At 38.7% G+C, this 21,136-nt stretch overlaps 2 protein-coding genes across 2 annotated transcripts in view; one reads left to right on the forward strand and one right to left on the reverse strand.

Moving 5' to 3' along the window:
* The first annotated feature begins 1,471 nt into the window (after positions 1–1,471).
* On the forward strand, positions 1,472–13,589 carry LOC139478630 (probable histone deacetylase 1-B). Its single transcript, XM_071261191.1, has 15 exons — positions 1,472–1,564; positions 3,055–3,167; positions 3,561–3,678; positions 4,148–4,361; positions 5,731–5,872; positions 6,468–6,560; positions 7,097–7,205; positions 7,708–7,848; positions 8,509–8,617; positions 9,363–9,421; positions 9,892–9,963; positions 10,134–10,280; positions 10,958–11,030; positions 11,404–11,435; positions 12,063–13,589. The coding sequence occupies exons 1-15, from the start codon at positions 1,519–1,521 to the stop codon at positions 12,140–12,142; spliced, it is 1,548 nt and encodes a 515-aa protein (XP_071117292.1). The 5' UTR covers positions 1,472–1,518; the 3' UTR covers positions 12,143–13,589.
* A 205-nt stretch (positions 13,590–13,794) lies between these two features.
* The window catches only part of LOC139478832 (sperm flagellar protein 2-like), a 46,240-nt gene continuing 38,898 nt past the window's right edge, over positions 13,795–21,136 (reverse strand). Inside the window, exons 35-43 of the mRNA XM_071261493.1 lie at positions 20,808–20,915; positions 20,238–20,366; positions 18,596–18,778; positions 18,036–18,179; positions 17,142–17,296; positions 15,973–16,096; positions 15,415–15,495; positions 14,869–14,994; positions 13,795–14,026 (exon numbers count right to left, since the gene is read on the reverse strand). Of these exons, the coding sequence (XP_071117594.1) occupies positions 13,958–14,026; positions 14,869–14,994; positions 15,415–15,495; positions 15,973–16,096; positions 17,142–17,296; positions 18,036–18,179; positions 18,596–18,778; positions 20,238–20,366; positions 20,808–20,915 (1,119 nt within the window). The 3' untranslated portion in view covers positions 13,795–13,957. The remainder of the gene's footprint in view (positions 14,027–14,868; positions 14,995–15,414; positions 15,496–15,972; positions 16,097–17,141; positions 17,297–18,035; positions 18,180–18,595; positions 18,779–20,237; positions 20,367–20,807; positions 20,916–21,136) is intronic.

Here is a 21,136-nt window from a genome sequence, read left to right on the forward strand (position 1 = left end):
ACCAACCAACTACTACTACCATTACTATTACTACTACAGCACAATGTCCCATGGCTCAGTACCTATAATCGTTGAATTCATGTTAGTACCGGACGCAGTCAACCAAATCACCGGACCTGACCAATGACCACTCAATCCAGTTCAGTTGCCTGTTAAGACAAAAGATAGTGCAAGAGAACCTTTTCTTACTCGTGACCCCCCGGGTATTACGGAAAATAGCAAGCGCGGATACACCTTATTGGGAACGCAGGGTGCGTTTTGTGATCACAAATTGATATGGCTGTGCTCGATAAATGCAAATAATTCGCGAAGCAATATGTGTTTGGTAATCATGATTGTATATTTTTTTAAATATATTACCAAAATAGTTAGTTATAGCATGTTATACGTTTGCACAAACGTACATCTGTAAGTCCAATCGTCTATGAGACCTCGAAATATATACCCGTTTAGTACGGATACGCACATGTACTAGACGTTTCTTTTTGTAGTAGGCGTCTGTGTTTGTCGAAAGAGGCGACTAACGGGATCGGGTGGCCAGGCTTGCTGACTTGGTTGATGCATGTCATCGTATCCCAATGGTGTGGAACGGTGCTCATGATGTCAATCACTGGATTGTCCGGTCCAGACTCGATTATTTACAGACCGCCGTCATATAGCTGGAATATTGCTGAGTGCGGCGTTAAACAAGAAAGAGAGAAACAAACAATAAACTAGTTCCGCTATTGGTTCGTTTGGTATTAGGACTGTCTCATATTTTGCTGATCCGGGATTCTGAAATAAAATATACATGTATATATAGTGGGAGAGATATATGACACTCTGTATTTGGGAGAAAGGTACATAAAATGGACGTGAAAATTTTGAAAATATCCGGGAAATACCAAACGTACCCCTCTGTTCATAAAATGGACTTGTCCAACACGTCCGAGGTTGGATTGCATTCAGGGAATCATCATTATTTATATACGGGTAAATATTTTTAAAACTTGTTCATATTATTAACATCGTTGACATCTCATATCAGAAATACGCGACCTCGTATAAACCCTGCAGTATTTTATTGTACGATAAAGAACTCCCACTCGTCGTTTGTTTCTTAATTATTTGACCCTATCAAAGACTTCAATATTTGACCTCTCTCCTCTTCCCAATACATGGAATACATGAAGTACCCCCCGCGACACAATACACACCAATAGCCTCCCCTTCTTTCGTTGTGGTTTTATTTCACTACAGTTTCTACCGCTGTAAAATGGAAAACAAAATGATCGTTGGTACCTTCATTGGTACATTTTTAATTCAACTTTACTACATGCAATCGTGGATATACACTAAGTCCCTTATTCACAAACAATTCACACCAATGAATTAAAAGTTTAAATGAGCATAGATTAGTGCCATCTCCCCTGCACAAAGTGATAAGGGGAGATAATACGTAACCGAGGGAAGCCCCGCTAGGTGGCGGCGTTTTTCAGCATTAGCATAAAGTGGATTTGTTTTGGGCGCACACTAACGATGGCTTCTCAAACTCACAAGAAGAAAGTCTGCTATTATTATGACGGTAAATGATCTTTTACAAGTTATTTTATTAATCTGCAGGTTTTGGGAAGTTTCTACGCGATGGTTTTTAAATGAGCACTCATTCCCTTTGTCGGTCAGCGCCTCTGAGGAAACTTCCCCATGCCGGTCTATGTTGTCATTTCAAAGAAAAAGTATTGTTTTTGTTGTTTTATGCAGAAACGTTAATTTTCCGAAAGTTTTGCAGAAATCTATTTGAATTCCTTTTATCGTTGGTCGATTTATTCACAACTTTCCTGTTTTCTTTGCGTTACAACGTAAATAGTAGGAAAACATAGCTCTAACACACGCACAAAAAGTATGGAAGCCCCGTTTTCCGAATTATGGCGGTTAAAGTTGGAATTTTGTTTTGGCATACAAATCTTCTGCAGATTCCTATAGATATCACTATTTGGTCACTGATTTGAATGATTGCAATTTATTTAAGTGAGTCATCGCGACAATTTTCAAATCTTACTTGTTTTATCAATAGAAAGTTATATTTGAGGAAATTATGGCACACCAGTGGTGCTATTATGGCAGTATAACAAGAGTAAGATGACAAGACAACATTGGGCCCTAAATTGTCGTCTTATCACTGCTTATTGATTTTTTTTGCTGATTAAAATGATTAAGAAACTGTTGATGAAGATCTACATGTGTAAATGTCTTTATCATTTAACACATGAAGATCTGGGTTAGAATAGGTCTTTAGCAACCCATGCTTGCCGTAAAAGGTAGCTAATTTGGTCAATGCATCATATCCCAATTGCGTGGATCAATGTTCATTATGTCAATCACTGGATTGTCTGGTCCAGACCATCGTCATATAGCTGGAATGTTGCTGAGTGCAGCTTTAAACAAAAAATCAAAACTTGCTTAGTTGATGAATGAAGAGTGTGGCAGATATTGGAAGCACAGTCCCTAAATATATTGAAAGTTGTATTTCCTGATGTGTCAGAAGTTTAATTATGACCCTGAATATGTTTTAATGTGTCCCCCCCCCCCCCCCCCCCCCCCCAAAAAAAAAAATCATTTACATAGGTTTTAATCAATTAATCAATAAAGCATCACATGTGTTCATGATGATGTGAGGAAACTTAGATTGAGATAGCTGCTGCACAAGTTATTTTAACAATCAATTAACAGAACTGCAGCTGTCATTGGCTTACACTTACACAGGTTACAGCAGAGAACATGTTTACTTAACATCATGAGATGTCATTTTGAAAGTATGTTGAACATTTTACAATATCTTTTTTTGAAACACTGCATTTGTTAGATTTCACAGGACTCACATTTCCCTGTGTTGGAAAATAAGGCGGTCCTGAGGCCCTTGAGATTTACTGCTGCATTATATGAATCTAGCATGTTTATTGACCAGCTGATTCTTCACCTTTCAACATCATGCTTGTAATTCCCTTGCTTTCATGCTTAATTTTTTCCCACCATTATCAGTGCTTCAAATTGTCAAGGGGACTATAATCATTTCAGGTGATATTGGAAACTACTACTATGGACAAGGTCACCCCATGAAGCCTCACAGAATACGAATGACACACAATCTTATCCTCAACTATGGACTGTACAGGAAGATGGAGATTTATGTGAGTAAATGTGAAAGTTACGCAGCAATGTTTGCTCAGTTGAACATGTTCAGACTTAGGGTTAAAAGAGCAAGCATGATAACTAAAGTGGTTAGTTCACTGGTCATTGCAAAATGATGGCCCAGTGGTAAACGCCAATCTAAGGTACACTATTTGTTGTGTAGAGCTGCTCCGCTTGACCATGAATTAGATTGCCAGGGCGTGTTCTGGTCATGCTCCTCTGGCTTGTCAGCACCTCATACTCACCCATGTTTTTGGGTTTCCTCCTAAAATGAAAGTGACATGTCATGATATAAATAATCTATTGTTAAAATCTGTATGAAATGAACACACTCACCACTTCTTAAATGTTCATTCCTTGAAATGGATAACAATGTTACCCTTACTCAACAGAGGCCTCACAAAGCCACAGCTGAAGAAATGACCAAATTCCACAGTGATGATTACATCAAGTTTTTACGCAGCATTCGTCCAGACAACATGTCAGAATACAATAAACAGATGCAGCGGTGTAAGTCTGACTAAGAATTCCTGGCTTAAAGATGTTAACAGTGGAATGTTATGTGGCCATTGTTAGAGCTTTACAGAAATGTTGTTATGGATTGTTTATATATTTCACTTTCCAATCAGGATGATTCACCAAAAAATAGAAATCAAAGAATAAACAAATATTTGGCCTTTTCAATGTTAGCATTTGTTGAATGTGGTTCTAATTTCCTGTTATCCTCCAAATAGTGTGGGTTTTTTTCTATCTGAAACAAGTGGGAGTTTTAATTGTATTGAAATAAGAAGTCAGTATTAGATATAAAGTTATACGATTTACTTAACATGAGTACAAAAGAATTGGTCAGCAAAAGAGAACCACTGTAGAGATTTATGTGTATTGTTTTGGTTTTAAGAATTTATTATAAAGAGAATGTACTCGTTATTGTACCATACACATCATGACACTTGTCCTCACGTCTTGCTGTGTGTTGCAGTCAACGTTGGTGAAGATTGTCCAGTGTTTGATGGGATGTACGAGTTCTGCCAGCTGTCAACTGGAGGCTCTGTGGCTGGTGCTGTCAAACTAAACAAACAGGCAGCTGATATTGCTGTCAACTGGGCAGGAGGTCTTCATCACGCCAAGAAATCGGAGGCTTCTGGTTTCTGTTATGTCAATGACATTGTGTTGGCCATCTTGGAACTGCTCAAGTGAGTTAAAAGTTTAGTCCAAGTAGCGTCAGATGTTTCTGTGTAATGAATCATTTGGTTGATAAGCTTTTAGCTATTTGGGTATTTTACACATGGGTGTAATTTTTCTTGGGTATCCACAGTTTTTAGTGGGTGTTTTTTTTACCAACATGTTTCTTTACATTTGGGTATTTTAACTTGAAAACCTGTTTCGTAACAATTCCTGTAATCTTTTAAAACCAAATGAACAGTAGTGAACAAGTTTTGAATGTAACTGCCTAAATGAATTTCCCAATTGGCTGATAAGCAATCATTTTATCTAATAGTAGTAATATATGGATGAGTTATATTTCGATTGTGTTTTTATCATTTTTGTTGCATATTTGATACGCCAGGGATTTAATTGGTCTGCATATTTTAGTAATGTGTATTTCATGCAAATACACATTCTTATCTACACATTTTTTTGGAATACTTGTCATGGTTATGACCATTTTCTGTGATTCTTACTGTTGAAACACTTTTAGTATACTGTCACAACAATTTCTGTGAACCTGTTGCGATAATGCAGCATAATAATAATGTAATCGGAACATATGTGTCAAGTTCTTGTGTATCTGTTTTGAGGTGGTATTGAGCTGTATCGGAGAATAATAAATTTTAAACTTACCCTAGCTTGAGAATGTAGTCATCGGTAATGAGGACGGACCTGGGGTGGAGACTGATGAGGTTGACAGGTCCTGGTTGGAAATGTCTGAGAAAACTGTTTGATGTGAATAAGAAAACTGTCTGAGATAGGATAGGCTCTCCCAATACGGTTAGAGATTTCTTATACAATATCTTAGAATCATTTGCTTTCGATTGACAGTCCAACAATGCTCTATGACATCGTTGGATTAAAAAGCAATAAGGGTGCCTAAGGCAGAGAATGGCATTCTGCACAGTGTGAGTCCAGCATACACTGTCCCCGGCAGTCATAACACAGACTGTGGGAATCTGTGGGACTGCCTCAGTCTTTTTTGCCCATGGCTAAGGAAATCTTACTCCACAGACAAAACTCAAGTAATATATTCTCTAAATTGTCAAACACGTCCACACAGTGACGATGAGAAATGAGAATGAGTTGGTAGAGAAACGAATGTGGTAAAAGCATGGAAGGTTATTGTGCATGAGAGCATGAAATTGACCCAGTTGTTGCTTGTAACCAGAGGGATGCTTGGGTGTGTTTGGGCAAAACTTTTTGTTTTAGAAGCTGGAAACAGGGTTTAAGCACATTTCCACTTATGATCGAAGAAAGAACATATGCATAGTGTGAGATAGGATAAATATATGAATATACAATTTGTACTAAAATTTCCAAGTCTTTACATGATTAACACTGTATTTTCAGGTACCATCAGCGTGTGTTGTATGTGGACATTGACATCCATCATGGTGATGGTGTTGAGGAAGCTTTTTACACAACAGACCGTGTCATGACTGTATCATTCCATAAATACGGAGAATACTTCCCTGGTACTGGAGATCTCAGGGTATGCCCTCTTTTTTGCTTCCATATCAGTTTAGCATTTAACGACATAAAAGTTAGAATTCTGAGATAACTACACAAAAATAGGTACTTATCAATATAGTCATGACCATCGACCAAAATTTAAAAACGGCCCTGAAACAGTCAAAACAACCAAAGACATATATGTCAAAACATTCATGAATTAATTTAGTTGGTATATTGAATAATGATTTCAGTAAAAGAAATATACCAAACAAGAGATAGTGTTTTATATGCTGGTGTTCATTGTTTTGATTTTGCCAATCCACACCCACAATTATTGCAATTTGAACATGTTTTTTTTTATCCTGACAGGTTGTTTTATTGAATTGTAAATAGTTTCATTCAAATTAATTGATCATTATTTACAAAGCATTGAAATACCTAAGGTTGTCATAGTTTATTTTACTGTCATCTTAGAAACACCTATTTATGTACACCGACCCAGGACAGACAAAGTTCTACTGGTGGTGTAGTATGTTTGTGAAACCAATGTGTGTTGACAGTTACTTGGAAGAAGGCCTACCAGTTTTAGAAGTATTATTTGACTATATTAACGTGTTTTTCTTCCTCTGCAGGACATCGGGGCTGGTAAGGGCAAGTATTATGCTGTGAATTTCCCCCTCAGAGATGGAATCGACGATGAATCATATGAGAGTATTTTTAAACCGGTATGTGGAAATAATTTATAGTTTGGTCTGAAACAATGAAGTTAAAACAAAAACTTTCAAAGTATTAATTGATGAGCAATGATAATATGAGTACTCACATTCAACTAGACTTTGGGGGCAAGAGTGGCCCAATGGCATAAGGCATTGCAATGTGGTGTGCAGAGTGTCCCTTATGCATACAGGAATCTATGAAACCATCCCTCATGATGTTTCTTGGTTTGTCAACATCATACCATTCTTCACCAAAGTGATAAATGTCTAAGAGCATCATTTCAAGCTTTCATCCGACTTTAAGCTGACACACTCTGATATATAACTGAAATACTGTGCAAGCCAACCTTTAACCAAACTAACTCACCTAGCTGGATTTTGAATTGGATTATTCCATGACACTAAGTTGATCACTTCCCTGTAAACAAAATGTAGGATATATCTGAATTACTTTTGAGTTGAGTTGTATGTTAGCATGCTAACACAGTGTCCATTGTGTATATGCTACTCTACCTGTCCCAACACTATGCTTGTTTCAATACCAGGTGATCATGAAGGTGATGGAGATGTACCAGCCCAGTGCTATTGTACTACAGTGTGGAGCAGACTCTTTGTCTGGTGATCGGCTTGGATGCTTTAACCTCACCCTCAAAGGTAAATACATGCACCCACATGTGTCTGTACTACTATTTCTAGGCAGTGAAGGGGACAGTCATCTACGGTACTGCAATTTACCTTGGAGAGTTGTGTCCCTTGGGAATGCCAGAAGCCTATGCTCATTGGTTACAATCTGGTTCACCCTGTTTGTTTCTAGGCTTGTCAGGCCCAAACACATGCTCATAGGTTTCATTAAAGTGGTAATTGTCTCAGGTGTACATCACTTTGGGCTTTCTTTCTATATCAATCTCTTATACCATGTTGAAAGTGATGTTAAACTCCCTCACTAAAATCAATATTGATAACATGTCAGACTGGTCATGCTAGGGCAGCCTGTCCCTTCATTAATATGACTTTAAAATCTCTAGTCTGAAAACAATGAGACATAGCTGTATTGAAGGACATGTTACTCTTTTTGTCAGTCTGTGTGATCCACCCAACATTCCTCACTGGTACTGTTGTATTGCTCAAGTTTAATGTTGGCGGCATTGTTTGGCAGGGCATGGAAAGTGTGTTGAGTACATGAAGAAGTGGAACTTGCCTGTGCTGCTGCTCGGAGGAGGGGGCTACACCATAAGGAATGTTGCTCGCTGCTGGACATTCGAGACATCCATAGCCCTTGCTGTGGACATGGCAAATGGTATGTGTGTTATGTGTAATTTTTACATCCCCAGTTTGTATATTGCTTACCATTTTCCCCATTGGTGTCTGTGCCAAAAGCTATTGAGTCTTTTAGTCCGAACTTGGCTCTTGGCATCATGTTATTATATGGTATTAAAAGCTGATTTTACAAAACTGAACAGAATTTTTCTAGACTTGGACAAAATTTCTCTTAACTCCATTGTTACACAGGTCACATTAATGTTCGATTTTCTTTCTGACTGTGAACACATTCCTTCTGACTGTTTGAATAAAGATAAGACTCAGTCAACTTCAGGGTATTCCTTAACCTGATCATTTCATAGGTGTATCTGATTAACTCTTGCCAGAGCTCTGGTAAAACAGTTCCCAAGTGGACATTTTTTTACTGAACTCTTCAGATCTACAGAGCGTACCCGGGGTAGTAAATATAAACTTGTCCCAGCCCTAGATTTCAATGTTTATTGTCAAAACTATGCATGTTATAGTTTTACCTGTAAAATCTTTTGGTGAGCAATTCATGAACATTTGGCTGAAGTGAGGGTAAATGTGTATATATTCTTTGTGTGAAAAAGAGGTTAGTCACGTTTTAGAAATGGCATCAGAAAGGTTTTGAATTCTTTAATATATCAGAATTTCATAGTGTGTCGTTACGTTTCAGAGCTGCCTTATAATGACTACTTTGAATATTATGGGCCAGACTTCAAACTTCACATCAGCCCTTCCAATATGGCCAATCAGAACACAACAGAATACCTGGATAAAATCAAGTAAGTTTGAAATATGAGTCCACTGAATCAGTTTATAATTACCATGAATCAGGGATATGAGTGAAGGTTTTGAGGTTTGAAACTGAGACTTTGTCTTTGTGTAGTTCGTCCTCTGTAGACTGCCTCCATGGTTTAGTGGTAGAGTGTCCGCCTGGAGAGCAGAAGGTCCAGGGTTCAATTCCTGACTGCGTCATACCAAAAGATGGTACTTGTTGTTGCCATGTATGACGCTCAGCATTAAAGGGGTAAAACAAGGACTGGTCGGCTTGGGAGTCAGTAAAGGGTTTGCGAGAAGTTCAACATTGAAAGCCCTCAAAAATGTTTTTGATGGAAAGGATGTCTTCATTAAAACTGGCGGTGGCATTTGTTTCCAGACAATACAAGGTACCTCCATTACCCATTTCCCCTTTCCATATTTTGATGTTATGTTGATGATAATCAAGGGTGGGTAATTTGAAATAGTGAGAACAACAGGAATGGATCCAGGGGTTAGCAATGTGTAAGTGTAGGTTTACTGAAATGCAAGTCCTGGAGATATAGAGCAAGTGGGAAGTTTGCCTAATCCATAACTGCTAGATTGATATACTTCATCAGCTGTTCCAAACAGGCAAAGTGGTATCTGAGCATCTAGTCCCACTTTACTGACACTGATAGACACATTCACAGTCATCTTCTGCTTGTCAGATTACTGTGACAATTCGTTTTGATTTTCTGGAGTGTTGATTAAACTAAATGTTGTTTTCAGGACTCGTTTGTTTGAAAATCTAAGGATGTTGCCACATGCACCAGGTGTTCAGATGCAAGGTAAGTGGTATCATAATCATGCATTTGTTGGTATTTGTTCTTTATCCAGAGTCTTTTGGACTGATTTATGGAAACTGGATCGGATTGTGCTGAATTATGTTTCAACAACCAGCAAAATGTTATCCAGTCACTTATATGTTGCCCAGTTGAGGTCATAGGTCATAGGTCATATGACCCTTTTCTTTCAAATCCAGTCATCTAGGTTTGCATAATTTGCTGTGCAGAGTTGCGCCGATTGGGCGTTTAAATCTACTCTGATTTTGTTTCTAGGTCTGTTAGCACCATATCCTTTACCAAAGTAGTAAATGTGTTAAGCCCTAAACAACTATGGGCTTTCCTCCCACATCAAGCTGACATACCTTGATATAACTGTTCAAAGTGGCATGAAACCAAATTCACTCACTCTAGCAAATGCTAGATGCAACCCTCTACTAAATCTTTTAACAAGAAAATTCCTTGTTTCCATCCAGCCATACCAGAGGATGCTATCCAAGATGATAGTGAAGAAGATGAAAAGGAAAACCCTGATGAGAGGATTTCAAGTATGTATTTATCAAAGTGTAATTAGTCACTGTGATATGTTTGTTCAAACAGTCTTGGGAAAATATGCCCTTTTTTGAGACAGGCACATAATATGAATGTGGTTATAAAATCATTTTATATAAACCACTTCAGTGGAATTCCTGTTAAAGGGATACATTGAATGTTACAGTTCGAGCCAGTGACAAACGAATCGCATGTGATGAGGATCTGTCTGACAGTGAGGACGAGGATGGAATCGGACGCAGAGACAGAATGAACTACAAACCAAAACCCAAGCGAGCTCGGAACGAAGATGAGAAGAAAGATGGAGATAAAGGTCAGTGTCATATGAATGTCCATATACTCCATTATCAATACACAGGGAGGCACTGGGGGTCGCTGTAATTTGCTGTGCAAAGTTGCATCCCTTGGGCAATGCAGAAACCTATGGTTGTGGTTTTGAATCCCAGTTCATCCCAGTTATGGGTTTGTCAGCACCATACCTGTGTTCATGGGTTTCACCAAAGTGGTAAATATCTGAGACCTGCATCACTTTGGGCTTTCCTCCCACATCAAGCTGACACGCTGATATCACTGGAATAGTGTTACAAGCAGCGTTAAACCTAACTCACTCACTCATAGACTACACAGTTGCTCAGAGGGAAAGGAGTCACGACAGGCTGAGTGAGGTAACCACATTGGTAGTGTGTCTTACTTCTTGTGGAACATGCCTCCAGAGCGGAAGGTTCTCCTACAAATACTAGTACTTGCAAGCCTGCATGCATGCATCCACACACACACACACACATTGCTATATAAGTGCAAATATTTGGGATTGGGTGGTCAGACACTGTGAGTTGTTGCTTGTGTTTTCAGTCACTCGTATGTCAGGTCCACACTGAATTATTTACAGGCCTTTGTAATGTGGACAACAACATTCTCTCACTAGTAATATGTTTGGTTTGTTTTATGTTCAGGACAAGATGAATAATTACATTTATTTTCCTGTTACAGACTCAAAAGATGATAAGAAAGATGTAAAGAAAGAGCCTGGTGAGGCCAAAGATGAGAGCAAGCAAGCTGCAGGGTGAGTTACGACTACTAGTACCTAGTTGCTCATGCTTGGGTGGATCAATTATACATAGGCCATACTTGTTTTAACATCAGTTTGCGAATCCAACAAATGTGAAAAATATCAATCAGAAGGCACTTTTGCGAACCATTTGTAAACTAAGAATTAACGTAATTCTCGTGATATTTGGGCAATAGGAAACAGCAATGGTAGCAGACCTCCGCCTACCATTCAGTCATGTGGAAAAGTGATATAGATTAAGAGTGTTCCAGGAACAACCACTCCCCTACTTCCAATTGTCATATTTATTTGGGTGTGGTAGTGATTGAGTATTCATACATCAATCTGTTTCTAGGCAAACTGACCATTTCTTCTTTTTCCTTTTCAGTGATGATAAGAGTGAAGGCGGTGAAAAGAAAGGTGCGTTGAGTGTTTGAGTATGAATGTTAAAGTTAAGTGAGTGATCGTGTTTACTGAAGTCAGTGTGGTATGGCAGTAGTTCCACTGAATAGTCCATCCCCACAGCCGAGGCATGTCACGTTCTAATTTCTTATTGTAAGCAATGTATCATTTGACATACTTACAGCATATGTTATGGAAGAAGCACAAGTGGTCCATATAACAAAGGAAGCAGTGACAATAACAAAAACAAAAACATCATGACAATGGTTTGGAATAATTTATGTTTGCATTAGCAGTGTCCAAGATTAATCATGTTAGTTAAGTGTTCCGGGGTCTTTGCTCCAAGTATTTGAAATTGTCTGTTCATGATATTTTGTTGCTCATAAGACAGTATACACCAACCACTTGTGAAGATCCAGGTTAGAATAGGTCTTCAGCATCCAATGCTAGTTTTAAGAGGCAACAATTGGGAACGGGTTGTCAGGTTGTCCCAAATGCATAGATCGATGCTCATATCAATCACAGACTTGTTTATTTACAGACTGCCTTCATACAGCTGGAATATTGTTGAATGTGGCGTTGAATAAACAACAGTATACGCAAACACTTTGGATACATTTGTCTAATCTTTGTTATATATTGCAGAGGCTGCCAAAGAAGCTGGTGCACCCGAGAGTAAGGAGACAGACCAGAGCAGCCAGGAACCGACCAAGATGGAACATTGAGCTTCGTATGCTTTAGGACGTCAATTAAGGCACATTTGTATAAACTCACTACGTCCAGTTTATGGTGTAGCGATCACCCTTCACTATGGTTGTAACAAAGAAAGTAGGATGCAGCTGTTGAGGCGCAGGTGATTTACGACTGCACTCATGCCATGATGGCTCGGTTTCGTGGACACTCCTTTTCCGGTGGAATGAATTGTAATGAACAAATGTGCTACTTAGGAAAGCTGGTGCAGCTATATGTCAGGTTGTTTTACGTCTGTGAACAGACAAACCAGATTGAAATCATGAGACATAGCATATCATTTTTATCTTGCTCACTCTTGACATATATCATGTTTACCCATCATATTTCCATGATATTTTGTATTTGTTACCATGTAATGAGGTGGACATCTCCTCTCAACTGTCACAGGGACGTATTGAGAATGTTTTGTATCTCGGACGCATGTCTCCGTCAGTGCTATGTATTATCCATGACAAGCAATCTTGCCTTGGGTTTGTACTTCAACTGTTAGTAATCAGTCACACACACTGTCAACTCACTGCATTGCTCGGACACATGATTTGGTGTTAGTTTCTATGAAACTGTTTACCTTCATTAAAAATTTCTTATTGAAAGTTAAGTGGTAGAGATTTGTCACTATCTGTTTTTGAAATGTAAAATTTGATCAGTTTTCAGCATAAAGCTTTTATCTTCACTAGTTTTGTCTATGACAAGGCAGTGGAATTCTTTTAAAAGGTGTTTGAGTAATAAACAAATAATTGTGGACGAGGGAGGGACAAGAAGGCGTGAAGCAGTAAAATGGAAAGATAGTGTTAAGTTATTGGTGACAAAGTAATAAGTGTACATATTTGTCTTTGTTACAGCATCAGTTGACAATGACTTATAATCATGTTCATAAACAAATTGTTTTTAGAAAATTCTTAATACATTCAATCAGCATCTATTTCAGACTAAAAATAAATTAAGTTTCCAAAATTGTAAAAAACTTTTCATCTTTCTTGGATGCATTGTTTGTATATTGAAAGTGTGTACATAGAATGTGTTTTCTTTCTTAACTGCACACTAATTTTCTTGTTGGAATTTATGCTTTCTTATAGTATTGTATTTAACTCAATTGATTTCTTCAATCAACCCTTAGAACATTATCGGTCCTCTTATTTGGTGTGATATGTTCTGGTCTAGTCAGTTCCAAGCTTGTTGACAAGTCACACTGGAACAGAAATTGCTCATTTCTTGACCGTGTTTATGCATGTGACTACATCGTTTGGGAAAAATATAGAATTTTTGTCTTTACTTTTGTAAATATCTTTTGGCTTGACACATCTCAAACATAATATCTTATCAACCTAGACATTATTCGATTTAGTATTTTTGGACTTTCATACTAATTTTCTTAAGTTTTATGAAGAATCATTGTCATACCACTGTAATAAACATCGAAAAAGCACAGGTGTTTTGTTGTGTTGCTGCTTTGAATATGTGGTCTGCCACCTTGGGAATTCATTGATATGTGTCAAAGAACATAAATCCCTTTACATTAGGGTCCCAGGACAATCTGACATCATGATATGAACTTGACAGACTATATTTGTAGGAGAAAAAATATACAACAATAATAACATTAGAGCATTTAATTTTCCAGCAAACTCCATTCATTAATGGTGCTTTTAAAGGATCTCACAATATTGTTTCATTTTTTCCCTTAAGAACATTACACAACAATACATAATAAGTTTTGCACAGTAAGAGGAAACAATACACCCTCCTAAACAATATCACAGTGAGTTGTATGGATTACACTGAGCTTGCTAGTCCATGGTCTTAATGCTGTGGAAGTCTACATCATGGCCAGGGTTGGACAGGACCCCTTTCACATCCTGAAACAGTTGAGGAAGAAACATGAAATATACTTGTCAGTACGAATATGCCTTCTACACCCACAGCATTCCACTTAAATATCTTAATACAGAGGTTACAATCTGTAGCTTTCATGTCTGATCAACTGAATTCTTGTAAAAGTAAACAAGGCCCCAAGACGAGGGTCCCCAGCACTCCTTAACAGGATTGGGTGTTGCAATGTCTGACCTGGTTGATTGTGTCATCCCTAAGGACGTAGATCTGTATTTATTGTAATTAAACTAATCAGGTGGGTATGGGGGAACAAGGCTTGGGCTAGTTATGATGTATATCAATTCATAATATACTGTAATGGAGAAATCATGAGAATCTGTTGATTCTGGAAGTAGAATCAATGTGCCCTGAATCAAGATTGGAGTCATTTTCTGGTTGATAGGTAATTTCTAAAAAGACCTATAGTTCCAGAATCAACTGCAAGAGCAATAGCATGATGTCATAATGATTTAAAACTGGTGATTAGCTGTATTTCACAGACACACCACAAGAAGAAGTTAAATGTACACCACACCATGGACTCTCCTGGCTGATAGTGTGTGATCATAGACTGCATGGACTGCTGATCAATCACTGGTCCCTGTTCCACAAAGTGATTTCAGTGCTAAGATGATGGTAACTCCCATACTTTAATATACCAGTTGGCTTGAGCTAAGATCACTTTGTGGAACAAGGCCCTGGTCAGTCTGGCCCACATACATTTACTCACTGGCAGCCATGATAGCTAACTGGGATGTAAAACTACACTCACTCACACAATAGCACACTAACAATTAAGGAAAAGATTCATTCCCTCACATCAACCCACCAGCAGTTTGAATGTCTTGCATGCTGTGACAATGTCTTGGATGAGTGGGTGTTCAATAAGGATCTTGTAGTGGACTGGTTCCACCTCTTCATCTCCCAGCTCTCGGTACACCACACTCAGACGCTCCTGTTAGGCATGTATTATAATCATAAATGATTTAGGAATTTCAAGCCAGTCAACTCATAATCAGAATTGATGGACTTAACACAGATTCAAGAATGGAATATTTGAGAAAGACATGATCATTGATATCACAAGAGAAAAATGACTAAATTTTACAAATATTGCTCATGTTTTTCACAATGCAAACTCAAGAAGGAAAGTTTTAATGTCAGTTTATGAGCGCCACAATAAATTCCTCTCAGTTACATTCATCATAAATGTATTTCAATATACACTGCCACATGACAATATTCATCAATGTAGACAGGACTGAAATAATTTCATGATGGAAAAGATTTCCTGATAAAATCTAGGTTAAACCAACACAGATAATCTGGAGCTGACTTTTCCTGTCATGTAGTCAGTACTACTTCCTGCTCTTACCCTGGACGTGGCATCCTCTGGGTCGGCAGACACACTGAAGCGGTGACTGTCTCCATGGCAACTATCTCCATGGTGAAGTACCTGATTAGTAATAAAGCAAGTATAAGTATGACAAAAGTTGACATGATATATGTTCAGAACCTTTTTAGAATCCCCCTGACACTACTTTCTGGAAGACCTAGGCTCATTCCAAAATGTGATCTTAGCACTAAGACAAATTAAAGTTTGTATTAAAGTATCGGTCCATCACTTTAGCCACAAGTCAAAAGCAAAAGTTGAGTAAAAAATATTTTCAGATCATAAGCCAATCTAATATAATAATAGCCCTTATATTAATACTAAAATCCTTTCAAAATGATGCCATGAGACGTGTTACCGGTAAGTCTATTAGACTTGAGTTACAACTGTCTTAGCACTTACATTATGTGGACTAAGGGCAATAATTCTGTTAGTGATCTGCTATATGTAGTCCTGTAAAATTCCTAAACATGGACTCCCTTTTAAAACATTCGGGTTCAGATCTGATGAACACAGTGTAGCAAGGTTCCCTATACCTACCTTGTACAGTGCCTCGATGGGCACCCTGGCTTCCAGAGACTCGGGAGGGATCTCCTCGGTCGTCATGGGGGGTTCCACTGCTTTCTCCTCTTTCTCCTCAATCTCTGGGGTGACCAGGGGTAAGCTGGAGGAGACAAAGTCAAGATTAGGCCATGATTGATTAATAATTAAATTTTCATCCCCCATGCCTTACATCATGTATTGTTGCCAACACATGAAATACAAGTACCAAAACATGACAAAAAATTGCAACATTTGTTTCCTCCTTTGAGACCATCTCCGTGGTCTAATGATTGACAGTCCGCCCGGAGAGTGGAAGGGAGTCCGGGGTTTGATCCCTGGCCCCGTCAAAACAAAAGACATTAACAGATGGTACCGCTACTTGCTGTCATCCTGCCTGGCGCTCGGCATTAAGGGGCTAAAACAAGGACTGGTCGGCTCAGAGTCAATATACTGTGTCTCAGCGGGGTATATCATGTTAAACTGAGGCATGGTATCTCAGTGAGCTAAGACTCTAAATTGGCATCAGTCTGGACTAGTACAAGCAGCCACACATACACACAAACAGTTAATGTACACATGCATGCACATCCCTATATAAGTGCAATAATCTTGGATATGATGTTAAACCCAATTTCACCTCACCGCTTAGTGAGTGATTGAGTATGGTTTTACGCCGCTTTTAGCAATATTCCAGCAATATCACGGCGGGGGACACCAGAAATGGGCTTCAAACATTGTACCCATGTCGGGAATCGAACCCGGGTCTTTGGCGTGACGATCGAACGCTTTAACCTCTAGGCTACCTGACTGCCCCCCTCACTGCTTAGCTTGATGAAATGCACCATATATGTAGTCTTACCAAGAATTCATACTTCATATGAACCAAATCTGTTGACAGTTAATGTACACACATACCTTGTTTAAAAAATAATAAAATAAAATGCCTCCCACTTCACAGTTTTAAAACTATTTTATTTGGTCTTATAACAACTTATATTACACATAACTAGTGGCAGCCTTCCTAATGTACATTTCATGGTTACTAAAGATTTTATCATGAAACATGTGGACTTTATACAAAGTGTGTACATGGTTACATGGGTCTGTGTCACTGATAACGCTAGACGCCAGTAAGGGCGGCAGTACTGCCCTAGTAATTTACATACCCCTCCTCAAGATTCTTGAGCCTGTCGGGGTTGGCTGGAGTAGTGGACACAGGGATGACCGGCTTCTCCAGCCGGGGCATGTGTGTGCCTGCAGCCACGGTCAGCGCACGCAGGAAACCCTCATGGCTGTTGGGCACTGCACTGAAGTACATCAGCTGGAACAGAAGTATGCCATGTCACGGAGGGGACAACAGACAGGACCTGACCATCCTCCACTGACCGCCACATGGACCCCAAACTGATCTAGGGCTATCCTTCCCTTTATACTTTCACATAGATATATTATAGTCAAAGCATCATCTTATAAATACCACTTTAAGACTCTTCTAAAGAGACATCTGTTCCACAAAGCAATTGACAACATATCCTAACTTTTAACATGTTTTCATTTTATATGTACAGCGCAACTGAGAACCTTTTCATGGATATTAGGCGCTATATAGATTATTATTATTATAACCACTGTCGTATAGCTGAAATATTGCCGAGAGTGGCTTTAAACAACAAACAAAACTTCTTCTTCTTCTCCTTCTCTTATTATTATTGTTGTTGTTGTTGTTATTATTATTATTGTACGAACACCAATCCGTTACATGTTTAGTTTTAAATTTAATTTGTTTTGTTGTTTTCAACACAGTCAGCAATATTTCAGCTATGTGATGGAGAATTGTGAATGATCAAGTCTAGACAAGACAAACTTGGGACTGATATTATGAGCACAATGCTACACCATCGGGGTACAGTGGCATGCAAGCCTGATCACCAATCAATGTAGTCACCACTTACGACAAGCATAGGTTACTGGGGACCAATTCTTACCCAGAAATTCAACAGAGGTGAATTAAAAACCTGACATTTTGTTATGATTTATTCAGCAGTATTAAAGGCACCCACCATGGCTGTATAGTTCAACACAGCTGGTGTCTTGTCAAGGTTGGCAAACATGTCAAACATGAGCTTCTTGAGGTTGGAAAGCCGGCAGTAGCTACCGGTAGTCATCTCTGTCATAGACTCCTCCGTGTTGAACCACAAGTCTGTCTGAAAGATGACATTCAATTTGGAAACATGAAGGAGGGATACGAGTGTTGATAACCCTACTACCTGATAAGGCAGCACTTTTTAACTTTTCTTCAGTATTATGATTTGATTGATCAGAGACAAGCAAATAAACTAAATATTTTCCAAATTTATTCCTATTTGCATAAGACCTCAATCATCCACTGATAGATCAAATTGCTAAGATTCAAATTCACACAAAAAGAATTGCTTTTACTTAATCTACCAACGATAATTGTTTAGAAAAATCTGTATATCATCTGACAGTTAATGTTCAGGTAAAGTAAGAGTCGCAACCCTTAGTTGTGCAGGATCTGCTGATTTTGGAGGCATGACATTAAGCCCAAATGAAGAAAAGTTTCAACTCCATCTGCAGAATTACAATGAATTCTTCCTACCCTGTCATACTGCTCCCTGGTGACGAAGCCTGTGTCTTTCTGGTCCATCTCCTTGAATCTGACCAGCGTCTCCAGCAACTGCGCCTGGGTCGGTGTTGGCACTGGCGATGTCAACGCCATTAGGAAGCGGCGCCAGTCCACATACTCAGTGTTGGAGGCCAGGGTAGTAGAAATATCCTGGATCTAATTATGAACAAAATTCTTAATTTAGTAGTAATACTTTTACAGGCCTGATAATTTTCAGCTGGTTTTAAACATGATAAGGCCCCAGGAGACACTATAGACTACTAATATCTATCACACTTTCAAGATGTAACTTTTTCCACCATTCAGACACAAGAACAAATTCAATTTCAAAATTTGTTACCTCTGACATACAGCAACACCTTGTGAATACAGAAGATTCCACATTAGAGTGAGTGAGTGAGTATGGTTTTACTCTGTTTTAGCAATATTCCAGCAATATCACTGTGGGGGACACCAGAAATGGGCTTCACACAGCGTACCAATGTGGGGAATTAAACCCAGGTCTTTGGCGTGAGGAGCGAACCACTAGGCTACCCCACCTCCCCATTCCACATTTTAGGAAAGTAATGGACTTAGCACAAGTGCCCAGAAAACAGGGTATCTTGACTAACAGAGTTTCACTGTATTATCTTCGGCATAAGTACTGACACAGCTATCAAGTCAAGGGATAGCAAGAGAGAAAAGTGTTTAACTAAGTGTCATTAGAAACAGGTAAAATACATCTCTTCCTCAGGTAAAATATATTTATAAAATACTGCTCAAAAGAAGTTAAAGACCACCCGACTTTTCTGACTATAGTTAAACTAAATACATTTCTACACCATAAATTGCATGATGCCAAGGCATTTTTTATGAGATGATGTTCACATAAACTGAAACAACAATAGGCCATGCCTCACTAACAGACTGCTGTTTCCTGTTTGGCTGATGATAGAATAGGTGGGGCTTGTGTAGCTTGCTTGTGTTGAATGATGTCACTGAGTTCGAATTGGTGTCTACATTGTTTTAGTTAATAAGCAGTTTGTGAAGTTACTATTGTTGACATATTTATTCATAAGAAATGAGATCAACATTTTTTGCATTTACGTTTTACACATAAGTTTCACATTTATATCTCCATAAATGCACAAAATGTTGAAATTAACTCTTTAAGAATAACAATAATACATCATAGCACTATAATAAGCCTCATAACCATGTGGCATCTTTGACAACAGCACTGTTACTTATAGACCCCCAGAGACATCATCCTATTGTTTTCCAGTGGGATTAAATCTCATAAACAGGCATGGTATGTTATCCCTGGGATTCAATTAATACAACTTCCATCAAGAACACAATGTAATATAATGTAAAATCGATGACAAATATTTTCTTTATGTTCCCGAGGATAAAACATGCAACCTTCGTATCTGTAGCCCAGTGAGTGTACCACTAGCCTACAGAGGCGCTGACAAATCACAATGCTTTTAAGGTTGTCTTTTTCAAGCATCCCATGGACGCGGGTTTTATCATAAAAACCCTCGGACATGCTTTATCCTACACTGGAAGTATGAAGAAGCAGGACCTATTCGTCCAGACCGCGAGCCCCATCCACTGTGGGGGACCGACTCACCTGACTGGGTGTGATGTTCATCCAGACATCAGGCAGCTGCTCCATGCCATGAGTCACCGACACGATGTTCTCAAATGTCTCACAGAAGGACTTACTGGACATCACCCCTGTCGGTGCCGTCGCTGTAAACTGTGGAGTGGAAGCATTGATCACGTTGATGATGTGATGCAGAGACAAGAAAAGAAAGCATGTCAACATGCATGTCTTTGCAAATTGTACTGACCCCAGCTAAATTTGTAGATATATTTAAAATTACAAACATAATGTGAGCATTTTATTTTTGGGTCACAGATTCGCTCAAAGTTAATTTTTATCGCTGAGTTTGATTGCCCTTCTTTTGTTCTTCGTCATCCCATTATCTTGCAAAACCAAGAGTTAGCTGTCAGTCACATGATGTGTCCATAGACTTTGATTTCAATATTTCAAAGTTTTCCTTATCTTGACATTTCCAGGGGCCAAAGATCATATCTTGGCCTTTCTCGTGAGAACTGAACAAGTATATCAGATTTTGTAAATTGACACATGTGACAACTTGCTCCACCCCTATTCTCATTCCCAAGCCTACATTACCTGTTGGAAGAGTCCCATCAACTGGTCAACAGTAAACTGGTCTGTCATTGGCTGCTCTATTGGTTCTGGATGGCCCGTTGGTGTAGGTGACCTAAGCACAACTTTATCCTGCAAAAGTACAGATAGATGTTGCATGGTTCAAGGCAATACATACAAGACACTGCGACCCTCAACATTAGTGTCAAAATTCACGATGTATGTACATGTATGATGATGTAACTGACGAAGCAACACATGATAATACACATGTATCGAATCATGTATTAATTCTGTATCGATTTAAAAAAGTAATACATGTATAATATCTCTGAGTGAAGATCTGAAGATGT

The sequence above is a fragment of the Haliotis cracherodii genome, unplaced genomic scaffold (genome assembly GCF_022045235.1).
Source record: "Haliotis cracherodii isolate W230 unplaced genomic scaffold, xgHalCrac1.p SCAF_4, whole genome shotgun sequence".
NCBI classification, from domain to species: domain Eukaryota; kingdom Metazoa; phylum Mollusca; class Gastropoda; order Lepetellida; family Haliotidae; genus Haliotis; species Haliotis cracherodii.